The sequence below is a fragment of the Myotis myotis genome, unplaced genomic scaffold (assembly GCF_014108235.1).
Source record: "Myotis myotis isolate mMyoMyo1 unplaced genomic scaffold, mMyoMyo1.p scaffold_m19_p_12, whole genome shotgun sequence".
Lineage (NCBI taxonomy): Eukaryota > Metazoa > Chordata > Mammalia > Chiroptera > Vespertilionidae > Myotis > Myotis myotis.
Genome location: NW_023416316.1, coordinates 814,194 through 838,614, shown reverse-complemented (window position 1 = coordinate 838,614; position 24,421 = coordinate 814,194). Strand labels below are relative to the sequence as shown.

The window sequence follows — 24,421 nt, the reverse complement described above, 5'->3', positions numbered from 1 at the left end:
GGTCTCCTCCTAGTTCCAGGAGCCCTGAATGGAGGACGAAGGGCTCCAAGTCCTCTCCCTGCTGCCCTCTCCATGGCCCAGCCCAGGCAGGCCCTGGGCACCTTTGGGACCCCTGGCCATCAGCCTGCATCTCTCCCCTCCCCATGTATGGGCCCCAGGCGTGATGCTAGGAGGCCAGAGGCTCCTGCCTGATGGCGGGGCGGCCTCCAGCTGCTCTCCCCTGCCACCTGCGCCCTCCTCTGAACACGCTCCATGGCCCCACCTGGGAAGTCACTGTGCGTACATGTGCCTGTGCCCACGTGGGGACGCCCGGGGGAAGGGCCCCACAGGGGAGGGGTGAACAGGGTTCCCCAGGACCTTAGGGGTTCTCATTCCCAAAGGAAACCCCACGGGAGAACTGAGGCTGGCCTAGGAGGCTGGAACCCTCCCTGCGCCTGTGGATCCTGCCCACCGCGTGAGCCCCGGGCCAGTCCCTGCCTCTCTCCTGGCCTCAGTTTCCCTATTGTACCAGGAGGGGTTGAACGCGGAACTGCGTAAGCGCGCGCGGAGCGTGAACGCAGTGCCGCGCTCCCTCCCCGCCGGATGGGGTGTGGCGGGGGACACGCGGTCCTCCCTCCACCCGCGACGCGCCGGGGAGGGCGGCCAGGCCGGGCGTGGCACTCACCTGGCAATCTACCATCATCCTCAGCCCTGGCAGCGCATCGCCGGCCCCGGGGTGGGGCCCGGGACTCGCAGAGGCCGCTCGCCTCGGCCCGCGCGCCGCACAGGGGGGCGCCCGGCGGCGAGGCTCATGGCGCGGCCTCCCGTCCCCGCCGCGCCCGGGGAGCCGCCGCCGCCGCCGCCAGCGCCGCTCCCATTGTCTGCGCCGCCCGCCGGCCGCTCGGGCCCCGCCGCACGGTTCCGCCCGGCTCCGGGCCGCCGCCGGGTGGGCGGGGTCAGCCAGGCCCCGCCCCGCCCGCCGCAGGTGTGAGGGGCGGACCCGCGCGAGCTCGGGCGCGCGCACAGCCTCCCTCGGGCCGTGGACTCGGGCGCCGCGGGGCCTGCGATCCGCCGCGGGCGCGCGCACCCAGGAGCCCCGCCTCGCCGCGCGCGCCGCGCACCCAGGACTCTGCTCGGCGGTCCCGCGCCTCCCGCCCTCGCAGCCCGCCGCGTGCTCCCTGCGCCCCCTTAAGACCTCCGACCACCCCAAACCCAACCGGGCCGAGTCCGCCGGTGTTGGGCCCGGTAGGCATGGAGACCTGAGGACACGGGAGTCATCGCAGGGACACCCCCATCCTGTCGTCCTGGTCCCCATTTGCCACCTGCAGAGGTAGTTGGGTGGATGGCTGGTCCAGGGGACCTGGAATGGGAATGGACACGAGGAGGCAGCCAGGTGAGGCCGCCCCTTCTACCTTTCCTTGAACCCCTCCGCTTTCTTCCTGGCAGGACCCCAGACGGTGGTCCATCTGGTCGCTGTGGAGCCCTGGCCGGAGTGAGAGGGCTGCGCGGCTGTGGAGAGAGCTCCACCCGAGATGGGCCAGTGCTGGGGGTAGTTACTGTTATTGGGGAGCCCCCTGGACCCTCAGTGCTTTCACCCACTTTATAGATGAGCAGTGGCCCCAGTACTTAGGACCTCTCAGCTCTGATTGACCAACTCCAGCTGTGAAGAGGTGGGGGGGCGGTCAGAATCATTGCTCTTTGCAGCCCTGAGCCTGGGCTGACCTTGTCTTCTGTTGGGGCTCCCTGGCCAGGGAAGGCCCGGGAGGAGGTGGCCCTGAGCCAGCCCCACTCCCAGCTCAGCTTTGGGCCCGGTGCCCCTCAGACCCGGAGACTTCCCAGCCGGGTCTCACGCCCCTGGGGACTGGCTGACCCTGGTCCCCATCCCAGGGCATGGCCCTGAGATACCAGTGACAGAACCCAACTCCTGGGACCTAACCAGGGTCCAGGCTCTCCCCTCAAAGGAGCTGAGGGTGCTGGCCGGGGTGCTCCATGGACGGGAAGGATGAGGGGGTGGGGTGAGGCCCAGCCTGACCCAGCGGGGAGCAGGAGAGCCTGGAGACAGCCCAGCAGCCCTTCTGACAGGCTCAGATCTGAACTGCAGGTACCAATCTTGCCAGGACAGATCAGTTTGGGGTTTCTGAAGTTTATTTTTAAAAATTTTAATATATATTTTTATTGATTTCAGAGACAAAGGGAGAAGGAGAGAGAGAGAAATATCAATGATGAGCTAGAATCACTGATCGGCTGCCTCCTGCACGCCCCTACTGGGGATCGAGCCCACAGCCCGGCATGAGCCCTGACCAGGAATCAAACCGTGACTGCCTGGTTCATAGGTCAATGCTCAACCACTGAGCCACACTGGCCGGGTGGTTCTGAAGTTTTCAAGTGGCAGACGCACTGTAAGCGAGGGACAGATTACAAAATCAAGGCTGGGCTCGGGCTCCGGGGCAGGCACAGCCGCTGGGGTCAGACTGGCCGGGGTTCGGACCCGCAGTGGGCAGGGCCTGCTCCTTCCACAGCCCTGCTTCAGACCTGCCTCCCCGGGGACACACGGGCCACGGGCCCACCCTGTCCCTTTGCCTCGGAAGCACCCCAGGGCCTCGCCAGCCCAGGCTTCTCCTCATACTGGTCCCTCGGTCTGCTCGACCTTGGCGATCACCAGCCAGACCGTGTGCTGCAGGAGGAGGGGGCTCCAGGCTGGCACCCAGCTTCTCCAGGGTGGGTGCCCATCCGGATGTGGCTGGTGCGCACCCCTTCCTGCCCTCCATCGCTCCTCTCTGCGACAAAGGTGCTCTCAGATGCACAGGTGGGAAGCCCTGGTTAGGGCCCAGCAGGCTCCACCTATATGAAAACTGCCCCAGCCTCCTTACAAAAGAGGCGGCAGGGCCAGGGAGGCCGCATGGGGAGTGAGTGCAGCTGGACTGGAAACCAGAGGGGGTCCTGAGTGAGGACTGGCTGGGGGACATCGCAGTGCCGGGAGCCCTGCGGCCGGGGAAAAAGGGGACCTGGGTGCCCTTCACAACCAGCAGTGACAAGTGAGCTCGAAGGGCAACAGGCAGCAAAAGGGGGCAGGGGTGGGAACGCAGGCGCTGAGCAGGGCAGGCTGCAGAGCCGCCGAAGGCACGTCTGTGGGAGCCTCTGGGCCTGCCCTCTTCACCACTAGTCTCCCCTCCCTGTCCCCCTCTTAGGCGACATTCGAGGTTTGCGTTCTCATGTGGGCACAGCCCTTTATGGTGTATAAAGGCCATTCCCGGCTCTTTCCCGTTGGATTTTCCTGACAGGGAGGCAGGCCGGGCAGGGCAGGTCTCAGCTAAGGCATGGGAAGTGAGGCACTGACGGGCAAGCTGGGTGCTCTGCTGAGTGCTCCTCTGGGGCAAGCTGGGTGCTCCCTGGGGCTGCTGGGTGCTCCCCTGGGGTGAGCTGGGTGCTCCCTGGGGCTGCTTGGTGCTCCTCTGGGGCTGCTGGGTGCTCCCTGGGGTGAGCTGGGTGCTCCTCTGGGGTGAGCTGGGTGCTCCTCTGGGGTGAGCTAGATGCTCCCTGGGGCTGCTGGGTGCTCCTCTGGAGTAAGCTAGGTGCTCCCTGGGGCTGCTGGGTGCTCCTCTGGAGTAAGCTGGGTGCTCCCTGGGGCTGCTGGGTGCTCCTCTGGAGTAAGCTATGTGCTCCCTGGGGCTGCTGGGTGCTCCACTGAGTCCCCATCCACGGCAGCCCCGACTCTACCATCAGCTCCGCAGCCAGTGGGTGTTCTTGTCCAGCGTCGAGAAGCGGATCAGCTTCAGGCTGGGAGGCTGGGGCTTCCTGTCGTCCCAGAGGTACTCAGGGGACAGCACCTTGGTGGGCTTGTGCGAGATGAAGCGGCGGTTCAAGTGGCTCTCCTCCTGCCAGGCCGCCATGATGCCGTTGGCCTTGTCCGCCAAGATGGCCATGTGGCAGCCCCTCGTGAACTCGTACACCCTGTCCACCCGTCCCCCAAAGACCGCCCCGCCATAATAGAAGTCCCCCTCGCCATCGGCCACAAAGGCGGTGGAAACATGCCTGCGCTCGTAGGGGAAGTGCTGGCGGGACACGGCGTAGTAGCCGGGGTGGATGGCGGCCACCAGGTCTCCCAAGGTCTCCGGGCCCCAGGGGTTCCGGAATACCATGTCCACGTCCACGCAGAAGAGGTAGTCCACCTCCCGGTGCGCCCGCTGGGCGACGTGCTGGCTGATGGTCTCCATGCGGCGCGTGGAGATCTCCTCCCAGCGGGAGTGCTTCTGGATGGGCAGGACGCTGAGGAGGCGGCCGGGGCCCAGCGGGACCCGGGGCACGGCCGCGGGCTTGTCGGTGAAGACGTAGTAGTGCACCCGGTGACCCTGCATGAAGAACTGCTCGGCCGACTCCAGGAAGTGCTGGACGAAGCCCGTGTACCTGGTGCAAGAGCCTGTCATCCCGGTGGCCCGACAGCGCCCTGCCCAGGCCCCCACGCGTGCTGGCACCTCTCCGCTCCCCACTGTGCCCTGTCACTCACTCTGACCCTCGGGGTCCTCGTCTGTCAAATGCCACCATCATAGCACCTGCCTCTGCAGAATGCCTGAGGCGCTGACGGTCGCATCACAAGCCCGCCTCTTACTGAGCACTTTCTCGGTGCCAGCGGGTCTGAGGGATTCCACCGTCACCCACTGAACAGGCAGAGACGCTGCGTCACGGAGAGGGGAAAGGGACCAAGCAGGGCAGTGGCTGCTTCAAGGGAAGGTGAGTGGGGCTGGGGGCCCAGGGCAGGTGCAACGACAGGGCTCCCCCCTCCAGGCCACAGCTGATTGGACCAGGGCTCACCCACCATCTGGCCAGCACTTTCGGCCATAGGGGCCCATCACGGTCCCTCTCTCACGAGTCCTAGCAAGGGACCCAGAGGGAAGCTGCCAGGTGGTGGCTCTTACAGGAAAAGCCACGTGGGAGGAGAGAGGAGAATAGGAGAAACCCAGAGAGCAGGCAGCAGAGGGTGGGGAAGAGAGGGGCCTGAGGGCGGGGCCGGCTCAGCGTGGGTCTCTGGACCTGCTGGTGGCCTGGACATGGACCCCCACTTCTATGGGGTGGTCTAGGGGGTTTCCACTCCTTCCTGCCTGCCTGACTGTCTAGGAGAAGCGGAGAGGGGTGAGGGGCCTCTGACACGGGCTTCTGCGGTTCCCTCCCCGGGGCTGCCCCCTCCCCTTCCTCCAGGAAGCCCTGTCCACCAGCCCCCTGCGCAACACCTGGTTCAGGGAGGCTGCGTGGGCTGCTGCGTCCAGGCCTTGCCTCACCCCAGACTGGAAGCTCCCGTGGCTCAGAGAGGACCACCCCTCCCCCACCCGCCCCGACTCACTTCCCGACGGCGAACACCGTGAGCCCGATGGTCAGGTTCAGCGGCTGGTAGATGAGCTGCAGGAGCTCCGGGTCGAAGGTCCCCTCGGACACGATGGGCGCCAGCCAGGGCGTGAGCGTCAGCAGCTCTGTGGGCCTGGCAGTGGGGTGGTCCCTCCCCGTGAGCACCGCGGGCTCACCTTGGCCCTGCCACCCACGCCATGGAACCCCGGCGGCTTCGTCCCTGTCTCCGGGCCTCAGCATCCCAGGTGGAAGAGGGGGACGGTAGTAACTACAAAGCTCCCCCCCCTTTCATCGCCGGGCTCCAGGCTGCACCCACCTCCGCTCCAGCAGCTTCGGCTGAGGGTACTGCGACCTGCGACCGAGAAGGGCCAGTGGTGAGGGAGGTGCCCCCCACCCCCACCCCCACCCCCTGGGCCACAAAGCGGGGAGGACAGTGTGCTTACCGTGCCACGGGCTGGAACGGCTTCTCCCCCCGGAACTGCAGCTTCATGTTGCTGTGGGCAGAGGCGAGAGCCGTCAGTGCCAGGCGGTGGCAGACTGAAGCTGAGGCTAACCCAGCACCCACGGGGCTGGCACAATCCGGAACCTTCCCCGCGGCTCTGCCCGCTCTGCAGGGTCACCGAGTGGCAGGGTGGTTGGTGTCCAGAAAAATAACTCGGTAAAACCCAAAGATGGACAAACCGGAGAAAGAAAAAAACACAGCAAAAATGCTCGGCCAAGGGTGATGACGGGACCGCAGGCGGGCCAAAGGGAGAGGGGGGCTGGGAGCGGAAAGGGGACCCATGGAGGCCTGTGGGAAAGAGGCCTGGGAGCCACCCAAGACATGGGGAGCTGGGGGGAGGGCTGGTCTTAGTTTTTCTAGCTCCTGGTCCTGCCAGTAGGGGCCCAGGGGCAGTGTCAGGGGGTGTGGGGTGTGCCCTGGCCATATCCAGTGTGGCTCAGTGGATAGAGTGTCAGACTGAAGGGTCCCGGGTTCCATTCCGGTCAAGGGCATGTACCTTGGTTGTGGGCAACATCCCCAGTAGAGGGTGTGCAGGAGGCAGCTGATTGATGTTTCTCTCTCATAGGTGTTTCTAACTCTCTATCCCTCTCCCTTCCTCTCTGTAAAAAAAATCAAAATATATTAAAACAAGAACCTCTCCATGTCCTCTGGCCCAGGAAGGGAACACATCAAACAAAAGGACCTTGAATACGGCAAAGGCTTTATATCCAAGGCTGCTCATTACGAACTCATGCAGCACACTGGGGAAACGGGAACCGGGCCCCAGTGGAATGAACTGGCGGGGACCCCGAAGAGGACAAGCACAGGCCGGAAAATAAAGCCACTTCCGGGAAACAGGACAAAATCGCAAAAACATTACGATCACAACGTTCCTGTTTTTAATACTGTACCCGCCTTGCATCCCGCAGTAAATCCCACTTGATCGTGGTGTATGATCTTTTTAATATAGTGCTGGATCCGGTTTGTGACTGTTTTGTTTAGAATTTTTGCAGCTATGCTTATCGGGGATATAGACCTGTACTTCTTTCTTTGTTGTGTCTCTATCTGGTTTGGAATTAGGACTACGCTGGCCTCGGAAGGTGAGCGTGGGAGTGTTTCCTCTTGAGTTTGCTGGGCTGGTTTAAGGCGTGTTCGTCCTGTGAATGTTTGGTGAAGTTCACCTGTGCGGCCGGCGCGGGCATCCCTTTGTGGGAGGTTCCGTTTACCGCTCCCGTTCCACCGGCTGTCATCTGAGGCCACAACCATTTTCAACGGCAAGGAGCCTTTCTGCTTTCAGAACCAACTAGATGCCCAATCTGATCCTTTAGAAAGCACGGCAAGCAACACGCCACAGCGAACTTTGAAACGGGAGCAAAATTCAGGTCAGTGGGACCCACCAGAGCTGCTTCTAAGTCTTCTCTGCTTTCCAGCTTCCTAATTTACTATATTCTGTGCTTAAAATGTTTTTAATCTTCACCTGAGGACATGTGTGTATTGGTTTTACTTTATTATTATTTATCTTAATCCTCACCAGGGGATATATTTTGCTTTGATTTTTTAGAGAAAAGGACGGTAGGAGGGGAAGGGGGGCGGGGATAGGGAGAGAGAGACACACTGATTAGTGGCCTCCCACACAAGCCCTGGCGGTCCGGGGATCAAACCTGCAGCCCTTCGGTGCAAGGGCCCATGCTCTAACTACTGACCCACACCTGCCAGTGCTGTTCTTACTGATTTTAGAGAGAAGAAGAGAGAAACATCGGCCTGAGAAACATCGATCAGTTGCCTCTCCCGCGCACTCAGTCCCGGGATTGAACCCCCACGACCTAGTTATGTGCCCTGACTGGGAATTGAGCCCACAACCTTTTTGGTGTCAGGGACGACCCTCCAACCGAGCCCCCTGGCCGTGCAATATTCATGTTTTCATGATAATAAAACACGCCTTGTTCCTCAATAGTCTGTGCTCAGATTTTAAACTTCCCTTTAGTTGTCATGGAACACAAGGCGGGGGCCGGATGCCCCCGGGACTCCGTCCCAACCCACTTCTGCGCTGTGAGCTGTCAGAGTCAGGTGTGTAACGGGCGCCAGACTTCGGCCACATGTTAATTTGCTCCTTGAGTCCACAGAGAACAGAGCTGAGCAAAATGGCCAAGTCCTCAGAGCACCGTTTCCTGGGCGCCCACTCGGAGGCCGGTGCCACCCCAGGCTACTCAGGCACCTTGGCACTCCGAGACCCCAGGAGCCGTGAGGGGCACCTGGACCATCCCATCTTAAAGATGCGGCAAGTGAGGCTCGGAGCTACGCAACATGCTCAAGGCCTGGCTGCGGAGGGGGTGTTGCAGGGACAGACACTGAAACAGGGCAGCCCATATTTTACCAAACACTCATCACACTGATTGTGAGCTTAGGACCCAAGACCCTGCAGACAGATGGCCTTAAAAACCCCCATCTCCCCCACTCCGTGCAGCCCTCCGGGCCCCCAGTTCTCCCAGCCCCGTACTTACAAGATCTCTGGGCAGGGGAGGTAATAGGGGACATAGGAGAACGGCAGCAAGTCGTCGGCATATACCCTGGGAAGGAAAACCACCGCTGATTCGAGGGCCCAGAGGCTGGAACCCCCTTGGTGCACACTGGTGGGGGGAGCAAAGGCCCCGGGGAGCATCTGCGGTCCCCATGGCGCCTTGGTCTGGCTGACCGCGAGGGACAAGGCCTCCTGGTCGTCCAGCATGCAGGCACTAGTCACCCCTGAAGTCATTCATCCCTGGGGCAGGGGTGTTCTTGACTCCAGCCCTGCACACACGAGGGAGGCCGGTGTGGTGAGGGGCAGCCCAGGAACGCACAGAGCAAACTGGGAGCATCACCAGGAGTTCCTGGTCAACGGGGCTAGAAGGACAGCGAGGCAGAGGGAAGAGCACGTGCTAAGGCCAGGAGGCCAGTCCCAGGCAAAATCTAGAAGCCTCGTTGGGTCTTCCTGGGGTTGGGGGACAGCTGTGCCGGGAGAGGTGGGCATGCCCTGAACGGGTCAGGTTTGGGGGCTGAGATGCCAAGAGAGGAGTCTGAGGTGGGGCTGGAGGGCGCCCTGGGCATGCTCACCACAGAGCGCAGAGGGCCGCGCCCACCAGCAGGCAGAGGCCCAGGCCCAGGGCCAGTCTGCGGCAGCGCATGGCCGGTGCCGCACCCTCTAGGCACCTGCGGGGGGTGGGTGTGCTGAGCCGATCAGCCCTCCTCTCTCAGAGCCTGTGTCCTGCGGGAACACCTGCAAAGAAGTTCCTTACTCAGAGGCAGTGCCCATCCTGGTGGCCCTGCCCCCTCCTCCCCTCTCTACTCCCCCCCAACCCCACCCCCGCGGCCCGCCAGGGGAATGTGGACCCCAGGCGCCAGCCCTCAGGAGCTCAGCGCTCAGCTGAGCCTGCAGCTGTGCCAGCCTGGGCTCTCGGGTCTCCCTCAAAACTCCTCCCGCGACGGGGAGAAGAGACCCCCAGAGTGGGGCGACAGCGCGAGAGCCGGGCGTTTGGGCAGGACTTGGAGAAGCATCCCAGAGAGCAACCCCGAGGACCCGGAGCCCGCACAGCCCGCACACGTCCGCGATTCCCGGGCGGCGGGCGGGGTGCAGCAGCGCATTCCTCCGGGAGGCGAGGCCCGGTCCCTGCAGGGGCCGCGGGGCCGCTCCAGCCCTCACTGGCTCAGCAACGTGACAAGTCACTCTGGCCGCCGCACGCAGCCTCGGGGATCTCCCGGGTGAAGGGACTGGGTCGGCGGGGAGGAAGGACAACACGCCCCGCCCCTGAGGGTGACGCGCGGGGAAGGGCTAAAGCGCTGGGCTCGGCGCGGGTCACAGCGACCCAGGGACCCAGGGAGCCCGGCGGGGGTCCGCCCGAGGTCGGAGAAAGATCCCGGAGCTGGAGTTTCGGTGGCCCGCTCCCGCTGCCTCCCTCCGCGGGCCTCGGTTCCCACGCGGCCAGGGCGCGCAGCGTCCTCCAAGCCCCCGCCTCCTCTTCGGCTCCGCTAGACCCTGCCACCCGCGGGGCCCAGGACGCCGGGGCCGCTCCGCTGACGCAGAGCCCGGCCAGAGCCCAGTCCGCCCCAGCCCGGGGCGCCCCCAGGAGCCTGGGCCGAGCGCGCACCTCGACTTCCGCCAGTCCGTGCGGGCGCGGGGCGCGCACAGGGTGGGGCGGAGGGAGCACACGGTCCCCGCGGGGTGCACACTCACCCCTAGTGGCCAGACCGGCGTTAGGACGGACGCGGGGGCTCACCCGGACCTGGAGAGCAGGCTCGGCTCGGCTCGTTTCGCCTGGGCCCCCCCGCATGACCCCGTGGCCCCGGGCGCCCGGGGCGGAGCGCCGATGGGCGGACAGAGGGCCGGCTGCCGGGGGCGGGGCCGGGTGGGTCAGCGAGCGGCTCGTCCCTCCTGCGGACGCAGCCCCTCCCACCAGCCCGCGCGCCCCGCCCGACGGCCGCCGCTCCTCCCACGGCCGCAGACCCGCCCCGGCCTCCCGCGCGCGGGCTCCGCTGGGCTGTGCTCGCCACTGCCTGTCTGGTCTGCGCCCTCCCAGGCCGGGCTCCAGGCGAGAAGCGCGGTCCGGGAACTCAGGGCCAGGCCTGAGAAGCAACGATGGAGGTGCGGGGGGGGGGGACGTTAATGTGTGCAGAAGAGCATCGGAGCACCGGGAGAAAAGCCGCTGGGCGTCGCCTGCCTCTCCGTTGGGGTCGGTCCTCCTTGGCCCAGGCCCCGAGCCGGCGCCGAATGCTGGCCCGGCTGTGGAGGACGGGCTCCAGGCACTCTCAGCCGTAGCTGGTGGGAATGCCGCATGGAACCTCCACTGGAGAAAAAAAGTTTGGCGGTTTCTTCCCAAAGTGGACAAATTCTTACCATAGGATCAGGCAGTGGTGCTCCTTGGCATTTACCTAAAGGAGCTGAAAACCGTTGCCTGCCGCCCTAGCTGGTTTGGCTCAGTGGATAGAGCGCTGGCCTGCGGACTAAAGGGTCCCGGGTTCGATTCTAATCAAGGGCACATGCCGGGGTTGCAGGCTCGATCCCCAGTGGGGGGCCCGCAGGAGGCAGCAGATCAATGATTCCCTCTTAGCATTGATGTTTCTCTCTCTCTCTCTCCCTCTCTAAAATCAATAAAAGTATGTTTAAAAAAAAAAAAACATTTACCTGCCCAGGGATGTTTATAGACATTTTATTTATAACTGCCCAACACCTGGAGGCCTTCAAGACGTCCTTCAGCCCTAGCCAGTTTGGCTCGGTGGATAGAGCATCCGCCTGCGGACTGAAGAGTCCCAGGTTCAATTCTGGTCAAGGGCACGTACCAGCCTACCCTTGGTTGCAGGTTCCCCGGCCCTGGTCCGGGTGCGTGCAGGAGGCAACCAATCGATACGTCTCTCTCCTATTGATGTTTCTGTCTCTCTCTTTCCCTTCTGCTCTCTCTAAAAATCAATGGACAAATATCCTCGGATGGAGATTAACAACAAAAACAAAAAAGATGTCCGTCAGTGGTGACTAGGTAAACTGCAGGGTGTACTGACGGTGGCCTGGTGGCCTGTCCAGCACTGAGAATAAATGAACTCCAAGCCATGGAAAGTCATGGAACAACCTTATATGCACATGACTAGGTGAACGACGTTTACCTAAAAATCATACTAGATGATTTCAACTCTATGACATTCTGGAAGAGGCGAAACTATGGAGACAGAAAAAAGATCAGTGGGTTCTTAAGATGGAGGTGGGGGGGACAGAAGGAGGGCGACCCTGTGCGGCTGGCGCTCACCCACGCATTCTCCCCGCAGACGCTCACGGGACTCCCACAGGCACAGTGTGAATGCGGCCAGCAGAACACACCCCGCTCGGCCGGCGGGCGGATGGGCTCTGCGCCCTGAGACCCGTGTGCCCGCTCCACAGACTCAGTGCTCAGGTGGCGCAGGCAGAGGCCAGAGCAAGGTTCCTGGGGCTCCGGGCACGGGACGCCCTGGGGTCGCGAGGCTGTGCTTTCTGCCGCGCAGCCAATAGAGTCCCTGGTCTCTGACCCGGAGCCCTGTCTCCTGCCAGCCCAGAGGGCATGGTGGCAGGCTAGGTTGTTAGTTGGCAAGTGGGGTCAAATCTCAGGCCCTTCCCAGTTCTCAATACACCCGAACAGAAGCTGCCCCGAGGCCCAGCCAGCGCTGGGGTGCACAGCTGGGGCTGAGGGCGAGCGGGGTAGTCTTAGTGCAGCTTTTTTGAGAGCCATAAGATTGGACAAGAATTGGGTTGGCGGACGGTGGGGTGGCCTCCAGGCCAGCTCTCCGGTCCAAATCCTGGCTCTCTGCACACCTTGTGCAGTCCCTGCCCCTCTCTGTGCTCTGTACCTTTTTAAAAATATATGTGTTTATTGATTTCAGAGAGGAAGGGAGAGGGAGAGAGAGAGAGAGACATCAATGATGAGAATCATTGATCGGCTGCCTCCTGCACGCCCCCTACTGGGGATGGAGCCCGGCGACTCAGCATGTGCCCTGACCAGGGATCCAAGCCTGACCTCCTGGTTCACAGGACGAAGTTCAACCACCGAGCCAGCCCACGGGCCGGAGCCCTGTTCCTCTTAAAGGCAGGGGTCAGGTGGAGATGAATGAGTTCCTACAGGAAAAGCACTAAGCCAATGCCCGGCATAACGGAGCGTGACAACGGTTCCCGTGACTCATTCAGCAGAGCAGGGCCCTGCCAAGAACCAGGGAGTGAGGCGTATCCTCCCCAGAAGCTCCCTGCAGGCTGGGGACCCCTAGCAGGACGCAGCCCTTGCTCCTGGGGGAGGGAGGGGCATCCTCTCTTCCTCAGGATACAGAGTCCCAGGGGCCCACCCTGGTTGGTTTCCTGCGGGAGGGGACCTGGTCCTCAGCCGGTAACCGGGGGCAGGAGAGGCGGGAGGGGCTTGGGGAGGAAGGGGAGCACCGGGCCCCGGAGACTAGGCTCCTGCGGGCCCGGTGCGCCCAGGGCAGATGCAGAGAACGTGAGTGGAGGCGGGGGAGGTAGGAATGCGAACTTGAGCACCACACCTGACCTCGCCTCCCGGCCCTGCCTCAGTTTCCTCCTCTGGAAAGGAGCGGGGTCACTAGCACTTCCTGGCTGCGCCCGGAAGAGCATGGCGAAGCCTCGGGAAAGGCGCCGGAGCCGGCGGGGAGGGGAGGGGAGGGGAGGGAGGGGAAGGGAGGCTCTCACGGTCCTCCCGCCCGCCCCCAGGATGCCCCTTCCTCCCCGACCTCCGCCTGGGCGGCCGCCACCTCCGGTCAGAGGCCCCGCAGGCCGGGCGCAGCCCGAGGGCAGGGAGCAGGCGCTCCACCGGGTCCCGGGACAGCGAGGGGCCCAGGGGGCGAAGCCGGGGACTCCACCTCGGGGCGAGCCTGGGGAGGCGGATTGTGGAGGCTCGGACCGGTGCGAGCCCCGGGAGCCAGGGCGGGGCGCGGCTCTGCAGGTGGAACCCGAGGACTGCGCTGGGGCGTCGGGGGCGGGGACAGGTGGCTGCTCCCCGCCGGGGTGCGGGGCGGGGCGTCCGGGGGCGGGGACAGGTGGCTGCTCCCCCCGGGGTGCGGGGCGGGGCGTCCGGGGGCGGGGACAGGTGGCTGCTCCCAGCCGGGGTGCGGGGCGGGGCGTCCGGGGGCGGGGACAGGTGGCTGCTCCCCGCCGGGGTGCGGGGCGGGGCGTCCGGGGGTGGAGAGGGGGCGGGCGGAGCGTCGGGGGCGGGGACAGGTGGCTGCTCCCCGCCGGGATGCGGGGCGGGGCGTCCGGGTGCGGAGAGGGGGCGGGGCGGAGCGTCGGGGGCGGGGACAGGTGGCTGCTCCCAGCCGGGGCGCGGGGCGGGGCGTCCGGGGGCGGAGAGGGGGCGGGGCTGGGAGGGGCGCGCGGCCTCATTGGTGCCGATTGAGGAGGCCCCGCCCCTCCACCTGGCCGGGGCCCTCCGGACCCAGGTTTTCCTCTCCGGACCCTCCGCGTCCCCCCGACCCCCGCTGTCACTTTGCGGGGTGGGGCGCCCGAGAGTCCCAGCCTCGAGGGGAGCGGGCGCGCGTGGCCGCCGGGGCCGCGGCATCGTTCTCACAGGCCTCGGAGGGCGGGCGCCCAGGCAGCGCGGAGGGACCGAGGCGCCGCCCTGGGGCTCCGGGATGGCTCAGCTGCTGCGGGCGCAGGCGGGTGAGTGGCGGCCCCAGCGCCCCGCGATGCCTGGGCGGGAAGAGTCCTGACGGGGGAACCGGGCACCCCGATCGCTGAGCCCCGTTGGGAGCCCGGGTGCTCGGGACCCAGCAAGCAGAGCGGGCGGGCTCGCACTGCCTGGGGGCGGCGGCCGGCTGGCCTCCGGGTCCTGGTCCTCTGGTCTTGGCTAGGTCCGGTGGCCCTGCGGTCAGCGCATCCGTCTCCAGGAATCTCCCACACCCTCTCTCTTTAAAATATATAATTGATTTCGTAGAGGAAGGGAGAGGGCGAGAGAAATAGAAACATCAATGATGAGAGAGAATCATTGATGGCTGCCTCCTGCACGCCCCATACTGGGGTCGAGCCAGCAACCCCGGCATGTGCCCTGACCGGGAATCAAACCAGGACCTCCTGGTTTATAGAGGTCGTTGCTCAACCACTGAGCCACGCCTCCTGGGCTCCCACCCCTCCCTGACACACCCTGGCCTTTCTCTCCCTGAACTGGGATTCCGGAGGCTGACCCCTGGTGGGCGCTCCCTTCCCCTCCAGAAGGCCCTGGGGCCGCTCTTGCCCCCCCCTCCCAGTCCTGCCCCTTTGCCTTAGTCACCAGTCACCTGCACACCTGCTGTCGCCTGGCAGAGTTGGCATGCTTAGTGCGCAGTGGGAGCTGTGCCCGGAGAGCAGACACTCACGTGGGCACAGGGTGCCACTGTCAGGCTGGGAATGGGCCAGAGAACCGGGACCCAGGAGGCCACAGGGGACAAATGGCCCATTCATTCAGCTCAGTTCCTGTGTTCACATTTGAGGACAGAACTTTGGGGTTGGGTTCAGGAGGGCATAAAATAGTGCAGAGGCCTCACCTCCGCTTTGGGGGGGCGGGGGAGGCCAGGCGGGCTGGCTGCCCTGGAGGCTGCGGAGGAAGAGGGGGAGCTCTCTGGCTGTGGCAGGTCTGGGGGGAACGAGTGGGGCAGAGTCTCACGCGGAATCACAAGCAGAACTTCAAGTCCGTCTTTACTGAGCCCTACACCGAACACTCCTGCTTCTCTCTTCCGTTAGCCTAGGGCCAATGAGCTCCTACTGGTGGCACTTTTTTTTTAATCTTCACCCGAGGATATTTTCCCCATTGATTTTTAGAGAGAGTGGAAGGGAGAGGGAGAGAGAGAGAGAGAAACACCGATGTGAGAGACATCGTTTGGTTTTATGGAATATGGAATTGGCACAGAAGAGACTGTTGGACACTCTGAGGTTCAGGAAAAGCCTGTATTCAAAGCAGCGCTGCTGGTTCAGGGGACAGATCCTGCACCACGTGGACAATGAGATTTTCTCTTTATATATCCCTGAGTTCCTTTGTTTCTTCTGCAGTGGACTCTCACAGCCCCCCCCCCCCCCCCCCCGCCGCCGCCGCCCCCAAGAGCCAGTTGGATGGTTAACTTAGATTGTAGCTATTGTCCATCCTCGATGGCGATGGCGCCAGTGACCTCCCTCTAGCTAAGCTGTTACATCCATGGTTTGTGGTCCTTGTAAATTAGAGTATTTAGATAAACAGCTCTTGCAGGACCAGATAATTAAGGAAGGGCCAGTGACTTCAGGAATGTGCATTAGGGGCATTGATTAACTTAGGTACAGGGCCTCCTACCTTCTTTCACAAATGGAGTTAATTTTCGGCTAGCAAGAGAGTGCAGTAGAAAGCAGCTTACCGGGACAAATTCAGATTGCTAGCCCCCAAAATGTCTTATGCTCCCCATCAGGTTGTCTCCCGCATGCCCCCAATGCGGGCTGGGAGCCTGCAACCCAGGCATGTGCCCTTGACTGAAATCGAACCCGGGACCCTTCAGTCTGCAGGCCAACGCTCTATCCACTGAGCCAAACCGGCTAGGTTCTGGTGGCACTTTTAAAAAATAACTGTATTGAAAACATTTATATGCCATAACATTTACCTGTTTTATGTGTAATATTAAATTGTGCTTAGTCAATTTACAGATATGTGTAATACATTTTAGAATTTCCCCTTCAGCGCCCTAATTCTCTAGTGCCTGTTTTCAGCCACTTTCTGTCTCTACAGCTTTACCTTTTCTGGACTCGCACATGCATCATATGTTCATCTCAAGGCATATGTGGTCTTTTGCTTCTGACTTCCTTCTCTTAGACGCACGTTTGCAAGGTCGTAGCGTGTATCAGCATTGCATTCATGTTTATTGCTGAATGATCTCATTGTATGGGTACCATTGTCTGTTTATCACCCATTGATGGGCATTTTGGTTGTTTCTACGCTTTAGGGTTTATTTTTTTATTTTGGAGAGGAAGGGAGAGGGATAGAGAGAGAGAAACATCAATGATGAGCGAGAATCATTGATCGGCTGCCTCCTGCACGCCCCCTACTGGGGATTAAGCCTGCAGCCCCGGCATGTGCCCTGACTGGGAACCAAACCCCAACCTCCTGATTCATAGGTGGACGCTCAACCACTGAGCCACGCCAGCCGGGCTCACTTTCTTAATGGTGTATTTGAAGTGCAAAAGTTTTTAAAAAGCTTTTATTGTTGACACTATTACAGATGCCCACCATTCCTCCCCCTTTCCCCACCTCCACTCAGCCCCCACCCCCGCCCCTGGCCATCACCCCACTGTTGTCTGTGTCCATTGGTTGCACATATATGTCCTTCGGCTGCTCTCTTCACCTGTCATCCAGTCCCCCCCGTCCAAAAGCTGTCATTTCGATTAACTCCTCTTTAACTTTTTTCTTCTCTTATTGTTTTTGCTTTCGGTGTCATCTGTAAGAATTCTTTGCTTAAACCCGTGTCCCAACCATGTAGTCCTGTTCCCTTCTAGTGTGAGTCTTCCAACCACGCGTGCATTTCCTCTGGGTTGTCTAAATGGTTGGCAAGACAGGCCTGGGCCGGCCCTGTGGACTTTTCTAAAAGTCTCTCAAAGGTTCAAAAAGCCCCAAACCAGCAGCGTCCGGCCTCAGCCTGCCTGTGCCTCCTGCTAAGCAACCCCACGCCCAGCACCTGTCACAGCACAGCCTCTCCCAGCTCAGGCAGCTGCCCCACAGAGCACTCTGCAGCTCCTACCAAGTGGCCCCGGGCGGGCACAGGCAGCGGCTGACCTGGGCCTGCTCCCAGAGGCCCAGGACCAACTCCTGGTGCAGGCGACAGCAGGAAGAATCTTAAAGACGGTGTGTGAATAACGCCAGGCAGGAGCGCGTTTATCTGATCACGTTCAGACACTGCGCTGCGGGGGAACCTGTGAGGGAAGCCGGTTAGGTTAGCGGTTGCCTGGGGCGGGGCGGGGCGGGGAGTGGGGGGTATTTGTTGCGCAGGGACAGGAGGGAACTTGTGCATCTGGCTTGGCTGGGGCAGTGGTTACACACGTGTACACATTGTTAAATACTCATCAACCTCCGTACTTAAAATGCATACGTTTTATCGGCTATAAATGATACCTCAGATAAGTGTGTATGTTGAATGTTTTTAAAAGGAAACATGGAATAGTATTTTCAAAACTGAAAGGAAATTCTTTCCAGCACCCCCCCACCCCCCCGCTGGGAGGGTGGGGGGCAGCGGCCATCCTCCTGACCCCTGGGGTCATGTCGGTCTTCGAGGAAAGGGGGGGCTCAGTGGAAAGAGGCCTGGGGAGGCCGGGTATCTGGGAATTGGGGGCCCCTTGGGGGGTGCTGGGAGGAAGAACTGTGGGCCCCTCTGAAGGAGACGGACAAACGTCGGGATTGGACTGGGTCTTAAAGGGGCTCCAGTTTTGCTCCAAACTCGCCCTGTGAGGGGCGGCTCTCCTGGTGGGGCCGGGCCAGGGTCCCCAGCACAGCGAGACAGAGGAGGGCTCGGAGGCAGGAGCAGCTAGCAGCGGTTCTCAACCTGTGGGTCGCGACCCCTTTGGCGGTCGAACGACCCTTTCACAGGGGTCGCCTAAGACCATCCTGCATCTCAGATATTTACATGACGATTCATAACAGCAGCAGCATGACAGTTATGAAGTAACAACGAACATAATTTTACGGTTGGGTCATAACATGAGGAGCTGTATTAAAGGGTCGCGGCGTTAGGAAGGTTGAGAACCGCTGAGCTAGAGTGACCGGGTTTCCACCCTGTTTTCCAGGAAAACCTACGTGCCGCTCGCTTCGACCTCTGGCCTTGCTCCTGGTCACACTCGTCCTCTTTGGGTAAGAAGCGTGCGAGACCCTCTGGGTCTGCCCGGCTTGCGGGAAGCAGCAGCAGGAGCCAATCGGATCCCAGTGGGGTGCCCTGAGCTGTTCCCCCCAATCCTGCCACCCCGGGATCACAACTGTAGTGACGGGACAGGTGACAGCCGCCTCACGGCCCACCGCCCGGCGTCACACTCCCTCCTACTGAGGCCCCACCTTGTGGGTGAGCTGTGCTCCCTCCACGTCACTAGTGGGGAGTCAGGCGAGGCCAGGACCCCTCCGCTGCGTGGCTGCGAGTGCGGAAGCCGCGCTGTCAGTCGCTCCCAGATGGAGAAGGTCCTGGAACGGGGAGTGAGGTCACGGCCGCTCTCCTGGGGCAGGGCCCTGCAGGAACCCGTCCAGGGGCAGCCTCGGACCAGCCGGCCATGCACGGGACCCGCTCCAGCCGCACAGGGGCTCGCATGGGGGCACTGGCCGCAGTGACTGCCCCTCCTTGGGACCGGTCACCTGAGCGTTGGGGAGACTGGCCCCCGCCCTGCTCTGGGGAGCTCGGGGTCATGACCTGGCTCATCTGCTTTGCGTGGGGAGGTGGACAGGCCGTCCCAGACCAGCTCCTCAACAAGGGTCTTTGGGGGGCTCTTCCACAGCATGGGGGTCCTGAGCCCAAGAATCCCGATGCTGGAGACCAGACCAGAAGGCGAAGGGTAAGTGAGTGACATGTGCCCTGACAGCCTGGGCACTGCTCCATGCTCTGAGGACCCAGCCCCCCATAGGTGGGTCAGGGCCTCCTTCTTGTCTCGTCCCTCTCCCCACACTCAGAGCAGCTTGGCCAAGTCCCTGACCTTGAAGGGTCACCTGGGCAGGACTGACTCCACACGTCTGCCTTCAGTATTGACCTCCCGCTTCTGGGTGCCCTGACCAGGAATCGAACCCACCACCCTTTGGTGCCTGGGACGATGCTCCAACCAACCGAGCCACAGCAGCCAGGCAGACGCCCTACTTTAACTGCATCCCGGAGCGCACATGGCGGGCATTTTACAATGACCCACGGCCCGCTGGCCCACATTCGGGCCTCCACAGGCTTCGGTTGGGACTGGCCGCTGCGCACACACGGCCCAGGCTGTGGCCCCTGACGGAGCCGCAGCTGCTGTTGGAGCTGGTCCCGTGACGGCCACGTCAGGGTGTTCCTGTCGCCCAGCAGAGCCCAGCAGAGCCCCTTGCTGTCTGACGGCCGTTCCTCTGGGCCAGCTCCCTCCTGGGACACCCACCCACCCACAGCGCGCTTCCCGGCCCTCCCGCCCACAGTGAACCGAGGCGGGACCCTGGGATCCCGTCACTTCGGGTCAGAGGGAGGCAAAGCCCGAGGCCTTTAGATCCAGGGCCCAGTGCACACGCGGGGAAGCGACACGCAGAGGCCCAGCCTCCCCGAGGTGCCTGCGGAGGCGCCTGGGCTCCGGGTCCGGGGAGAGGGCACAGCCTGGCACTCGCAGCAGCCACCCTGCCCTGCCGGCGACGTCCACGGGTCTCCCCGAACTCAGGCCGCGCTGTGCTGTTTTTCAGGATGGTTTATCCGCAGCCCATGGCGCTGACACCCTCGTGAGTACCTTTATTGAAGCTCAGCGTCACTCTCCCGATGTGACCTCGCTCCCGGGCCTGGCTCCGCCCCTCCGTGCTCTGGCGGCCTGGGCTCTGAGCCTGGAGCCCACAGAGTCTCTGTGCTCCCCCTTGCGCATCCCCCTGTTCTCTGTCCTCTGTTCACCAAGACAGTTGGAGGGTGGGCCTTCCTGCAGGGGGTCCCCTTGGCCGGCAGGTCCCGCTGCCCCGGGTCCTCAGGGTGCAGAGCTGGTAAGGGGGGATCTCCCACGTTTGCATCTGGACTGGCAGCAGGCGGGCTGCTTGCCGATGCCACGTCCTCTGGAAGGATGGTCCGCCTGGGCGCCGAGGGCGTGGGGCCGAGTGGGGCGCCCGGGGCGGCAGGGAGCACAGGCGGAGTGTGTCCCCCTCCCGCCCGCTCACCGTGGCTGTGGGCTGTCGGCGCAGGAGGAAAGACGTCCTGGTCCTGACCCCGTGGCTGGCGCCCATTGTCTGGGAGGGGACCTTCAACATTGACATCCTGAACGAGCAGTTCCGGCTCCAGAACGTCACGGTCGGGCTCCCCGTGTTTGCCATCAAGAAGTGAGTGGGTGGCAGGACGGAGGGCAGAGAGCGGAGGTGGGAGCGGCAGGTCAGGGAGCGTCTGTCCTGTGTCCAGGGCATAACGGGATGGGGTCAGCCAGGAGATGGGGACCTGGGGGTGAGGGGAGCACAGCTCAGGTGGGACCCAGGTCTAGCTCTACTCACCGAGGGGCTGCCCCTGCTCCGCCCCCGGATCCTCAGCCCTCCTCCATATGATGGGGTGCTGCCGGCCCCCCATCCCCGGGAGCAGAGGATTAGGGAGGCCAAGGCTTCCCGCTCAGGCGCGGCCAGGGGAGTGGGTCCCTGGAAGAAGGTGCACGCGCTGCGTGGCCCAGGTGGGGCCTGGCCTGGCTCCCGTGACCTCCCGCCTCCCCGCCTCCCCGCCCCCGCAGGTACGTGGTCTTCCTGCAGTGCTTCCTGGAGACGGCCGAGCAGCACTTCATGGTGGGGCACAGGGTCCACTACTACGTCTTCACCGACCGGCCGGCCGACGTGCCCAGCGTGGCGCTGGGGGCGGGCCGCCGCCTGGTGGTGCTCGAGGTCCCGGGCGCCGCGCGCTGGCAGGACGTGTCCATGCGCCGCATGCAGATGATCAGCGACTTCTGTGAGCGGCGCTTCCGGCGGGAGGTGGACTTTCTGATGTGCGTGGACGTGGACATGCGCTTCAGCGACCACGTGGGCGTGGAGATCCTGTCCCCGCTCTTCGGCACCCTGCACCCCGGCTTCTACAGGGCGGCCCGCCAGGCCTTCACCTACGAGCGCCGGCCGCAGTCCCAGGCCTACATCCCCCGGGACCAGGGCGACTTCTACTACTTGGGGGGCTTCTTTGGGGGGTCGGTGGCCGAGGTTCAGCGGCTCACGAAGGCCTGTCACCAGGCCATGATGGCCGACCGCGCCAATGGCATCGAGGCCGTTTGGCACGACGAGAGCCACCTGAACCGGTACCTGCTGGACCGCAAGCCCACCAAGGTGCTGTCCCCGGAGTACCTGTGGGACGAGCAGCTGCTGGGCCGGCCGGCCGTCATGAGGAAGCTGAGGTTCGTGGCGGTGCCCAAGAACCATCAGCAAATCCGCAACTGAGGGGCAAGCCCGGGGCGCGGGGAGGGCTGGGGGCCATGCTCCCTCGGGACCCCCAGATGGGAACCTTTATGGCCGCTGGGGCCGACTGCGCTTCCCTTTTCTGTCCTGGGGAGGGAACCTGTGGGGGCCTGGCACTGCCCCACCCCCAACACAGGCCTTGGGGCACCTCCGCCCTGGGCACAGGCAGCGGGAGACCGGCCCCACTCCCGGGCACGGGGCCTGGAGCGGCCGGGCCATCGCTCCCCTGGGTGCCCCTTGGGCCCTTCCGCTCAGGTGAGGCAGGTGGTCCCGGCCCCTCCTGACAAACAGCATCCCAGACGAAGTCCCTCCAGGGAAAGGTGTGCACCTCCTCTTCCCCCCCTCTCCACGCGCCTCCCGTGTGCAGAAAACTCGGGAAAGCCAGTGTTTTCAAAAAGGCCGAGGGGCACATGGGCACTTCCTACGAAGGAAGCCCAGGCCCCAGCAGGTGCGGAGGGAGGTGGGCGGGGCCCTCTGGAGGACAGTGCAGGCCCGCAGGTCCCATGGGCGGCACCTCCCGCAGCCCCATCCGAGGAGGCCACCCCACAGTGTTCTTGCACAATTTTTCAAAGATGTATTTTTGAGCGTCGACCTATGAACCAGGAGGTCATGGTTCGATTCCTGGTCAGGGCACATGCCCAGGTTGTGGGCTCGATCCCCAGTGTGAGGGGTGCAGGAGGCAACCAGTCAATGATTCTCTCTCATCATTGATGTTTCTCTCTCTCTCCTTCTCCCTTCCTCTCTGAAATCAATAAAAATATATTTTTTCAAAAAAGATGTGTTTTCGAGACTACCCATCAGAGCACTGGTGAAATTGCCAGAAACTGGAAACCACGTGCATGGAGAGGGTTGGACCCATCGATCCTGGTCCACACGGACGCGGCAAGCCGAGCGGCTGCTGCCGTGGGTGCAGGTCTCCACGTGCCCACAGACAGACATCAGGGTCCTCTTAGGTGAGACACGTGGAACCTGCTGCATCCAGGACCCCACCCATTAGCCCATGCACGTGTGATTGCAATGGGCAGACACGTGTAAAGGAGTCTGCGTGTAACAGAGACGGACAGACAGACAGAAAGAGAGGCGGAGCCTGAGATGCCCACAAACCACTCATGCTGGTCACCTCTGGGGTGGGACTTGCGAATCTCTTATCGTCTCCTTGTCTAAGTTTCTGCAATGCATGTGACTTTATAGTTCTGAAATATTAAAGGCATGTGTTCAGTGTTCATGTACTACTCATCTAGGGAGAAAGTGCATTATGTAGCATTTACTATTTAAAATATATATTTTTTTTCATTTTAATTTTTATTGAATTATTTTGGTGGCATTGGTGAATAACATTAAATAGATCTCAGGCGCACAATTCCATAGCACATCATCTGTATATTGTATTGTGTGTTCACCGCCCAAAGTCAAGTCTCCTTCCATCACCATTTGGCCCCCTCTACCCTCTTCTACCTCATTATTTTTATTTTAAGTAAGAAAATTGAGGCTTAAAAGAATAACGTAGATAGTAAGTGGTAAAGCCTGGGTCTGAGGTAAGACTTGCCTGATGCTCTTTCCAGAAAGTCCCATTTTCTCCCAAGAGGCAGGCGCACAGAGGAGAGTGACACTGATCTCGCTGTGAGTGTGGATAACTCAGCACATCTTCATGTGTATTTAAGTGCATGTAGTTAGTGCTCTTTTCTGTCTGCTCACGAGGAAAGAACGTACATTTGGAAACATGGCCACCTGAAAACCTAGGCACTGTGTTAGAGTGAAGACCTATGAATCACTCGGTCTCCTTTGCATCCAGACACCTGGCGTCCGTGAAGCCTTCAGTGAGATCCGTTGTTGCATTTGCTTACAATATACCCCAGTTCCTCCAAACAAATGAATGAACAAGCAGGCAGAGGACAGAGAATCTTTAGGATGCTTATTCCACTGCACTCTGCGCAATAAAATAACAGAGCTAACAAATTTAAACGGAATAATTTCGAATTTTACCTTTGAATAGGTAATATGTCACTAACGTGTTAAAAAGATAAACCATTACAAGGTAAAAAGTCTAAGTCACATCTCTTCCTACTTATCCTATTTTTTTTAGCTTTTTATAGATATATATTTTATTGATTTCAGAGAGGAAGGGAGAGGGAGAGAGAGATAGAAACAGCAATGATGAGAGAGAATCATTGACAGGCTGCCTCCTGCACACCCACCCTGGGGATGATTGAGCCCTCAACCCCGGCATGTGCCCTGACCGGGAATCGAACCATAACCTCCTGGTTCATAGGTCAATGCTCAACTACCAAGCCATGCTGGCCAGGCAGAAATTTTGTAATTTTTGTCTATGGTGTGAAGGATTGAGGTTCTTTTTTGTTTTTCTTGTTCTATACAGATATCCAATAATTTCAGCTATTTGAATTGAAAATGTTTTCCTTTCCCCATTTTATTCTTTTAGCACTCTATTGAAAATCCGTGTGTGTCCCCCAAAATGTATATACACTTTAACAGCTGAGAGCTCAATTTTGAAAATGAAATGATTATAATAAACACTGCCTTTATAATTATTCCAAGTGTGTGCATACATTTTTGGGGGACAATCTATATATCTGGAGCCTGGGTTCTGTCCCATTGACCTGCAGGTCTATTCCAATGCCAACCTGTACGGATCACTGTAGCTCTGTAATACATCTTGAAATAAGGACGTGTAAGCCCTTAAAGTTCTTTTTCCATTTTCAAATTTGTTTTGGCTATTCTGGGACCTTTGCATTTCCATATAAATTATAGAATCAGCTTGTCAAATTTTATAAAAAGGCCTTCTGGAGTTTTGGTTGGGATTATGTAATTCCATAGATCAATTTGAGGAGAAGGGAGAGTTTAACAACCCTAAATCTTCCAACCCATGAAAACATAGTCTTTCTCTCCACTCATTATATCTTCTTACATTTCTCTGGCAATGCTTGGTGGTCTTAATTGTATAGACATTGCTCTCAATTCGATAAACTCATCCCTAAGTGTTTCATGCTTTCTGATACTGTTGTAAATAGTATTTTTAAATTGTCATTGT

General features: G+C 60.9%; 3 protein-coding genes across 9 annotated transcripts in view; 1 reads left to right on the top strand and 2 right to left on the bottom strand.

The window, feature by feature from the left end:
- Positions 1 to 1,092, bottom strand: part of RALGDS (ral guanine nucleotide dissociation stimulator) — a 38,707-nt gene extending 37,615 nt beyond the window's left edge. The window contains exon 1 of the mRNA XM_036329226.1: positions 665 to 1,092. Within this exon, the coding sequence (XP_036185119.1) occupies positions 665 to 682 (18 nt within the window). The 5' untranslated portion in view covers positions 683 to 1,092. The remainder of the gene's footprint in view (positions 1 to 664) is intronic.
- A 2,569-nt stretch (positions 1,093 to 3,661) lies between these two features.
- On the bottom strand, positions 3,662 to 10,177 carry GBGT1 (globoside alpha-1,3-N-acetylgalactosaminyltransferase 1 (FORS blood group)). Of its 5 annotated transcripts, none has more exons than XM_036329230.1 (7): positions 10,048 to 10,177; positions 8,888 to 9,050; positions 8,299 to 8,364; positions 5,760 to 5,810; positions 5,633 to 5,668; positions 5,315 to 5,449; positions 3,662 to 4,383 (listed from the first exon to the last, which is right to left on the bottom strand). In XM_036329230.1, exons 2-7 carry the CDS (start codon positions 8,956 to 8,958, stop codon positions 3,699 to 3,701), a joined length of 1,044 nt encoding a protein of 347 aa, XP_036185123.1. In that variant the 5' UTR covers positions 8,959 to 9,050; positions 10,048 to 10,177; the 3' UTR covers positions 3,662 to 3,698. The 5 variants fall into 5 exon arrangements, with proteins under 5 accessions (XP_036185123.1, XP_036185122.1, XP_036185124.1 ...); XM_036329229.1 differs by having other exon boundaries at positions 10,005 to 10,171; XM_036329231.1 differs by having other exon boundaries at positions 10,054 to 10,156.
- Positions 10,178 to 13,687: 3,510 nt separating this feature from the next.
- Positions 13,688 to 23,542, top strand: ABO (ABO, alpha 1-3-N-acetylgalactosaminyltransferase and alpha 1-3-galactosyltransferase). Of its 3 annotated transcripts, none has more exons than XM_036329216.1 (6): positions 13,688 to 13,949; positions 18,057 to 18,120; positions 18,750 to 18,806; positions 19,663 to 19,698; positions 20,143 to 20,277; positions 20,670 to 23,542. In XM_036329216.1, the coding sequence occupies exons 1-6, from the start codon at positions 13,922 to 13,924 to the stop codon at positions 21,355 to 21,357; spliced, it is 1,008 nt and encodes a 335-aa protein (XP_036185109.1). In that variant the 5' UTR covers positions 13,688 to 13,921; the 3' UTR covers positions 21,358 to 23,542. The 3 variants fall into 3 exon arrangements, with proteins under 3 accessions (XP_036185109.1, XP_036185111.1, XP_036185112.1); XM_036329218.1 differs by lacking the exon at positions 13,688 to 13,949 and adding an exon at positions 16,553 to 17,121; XM_036329219.1 differs by lacking the exon at positions 13,688 to 13,949 and adding an exon at positions 17,158 to 17,209.
- Positions 23,543 to 24,421: the final 879 nt, after the last annotated feature.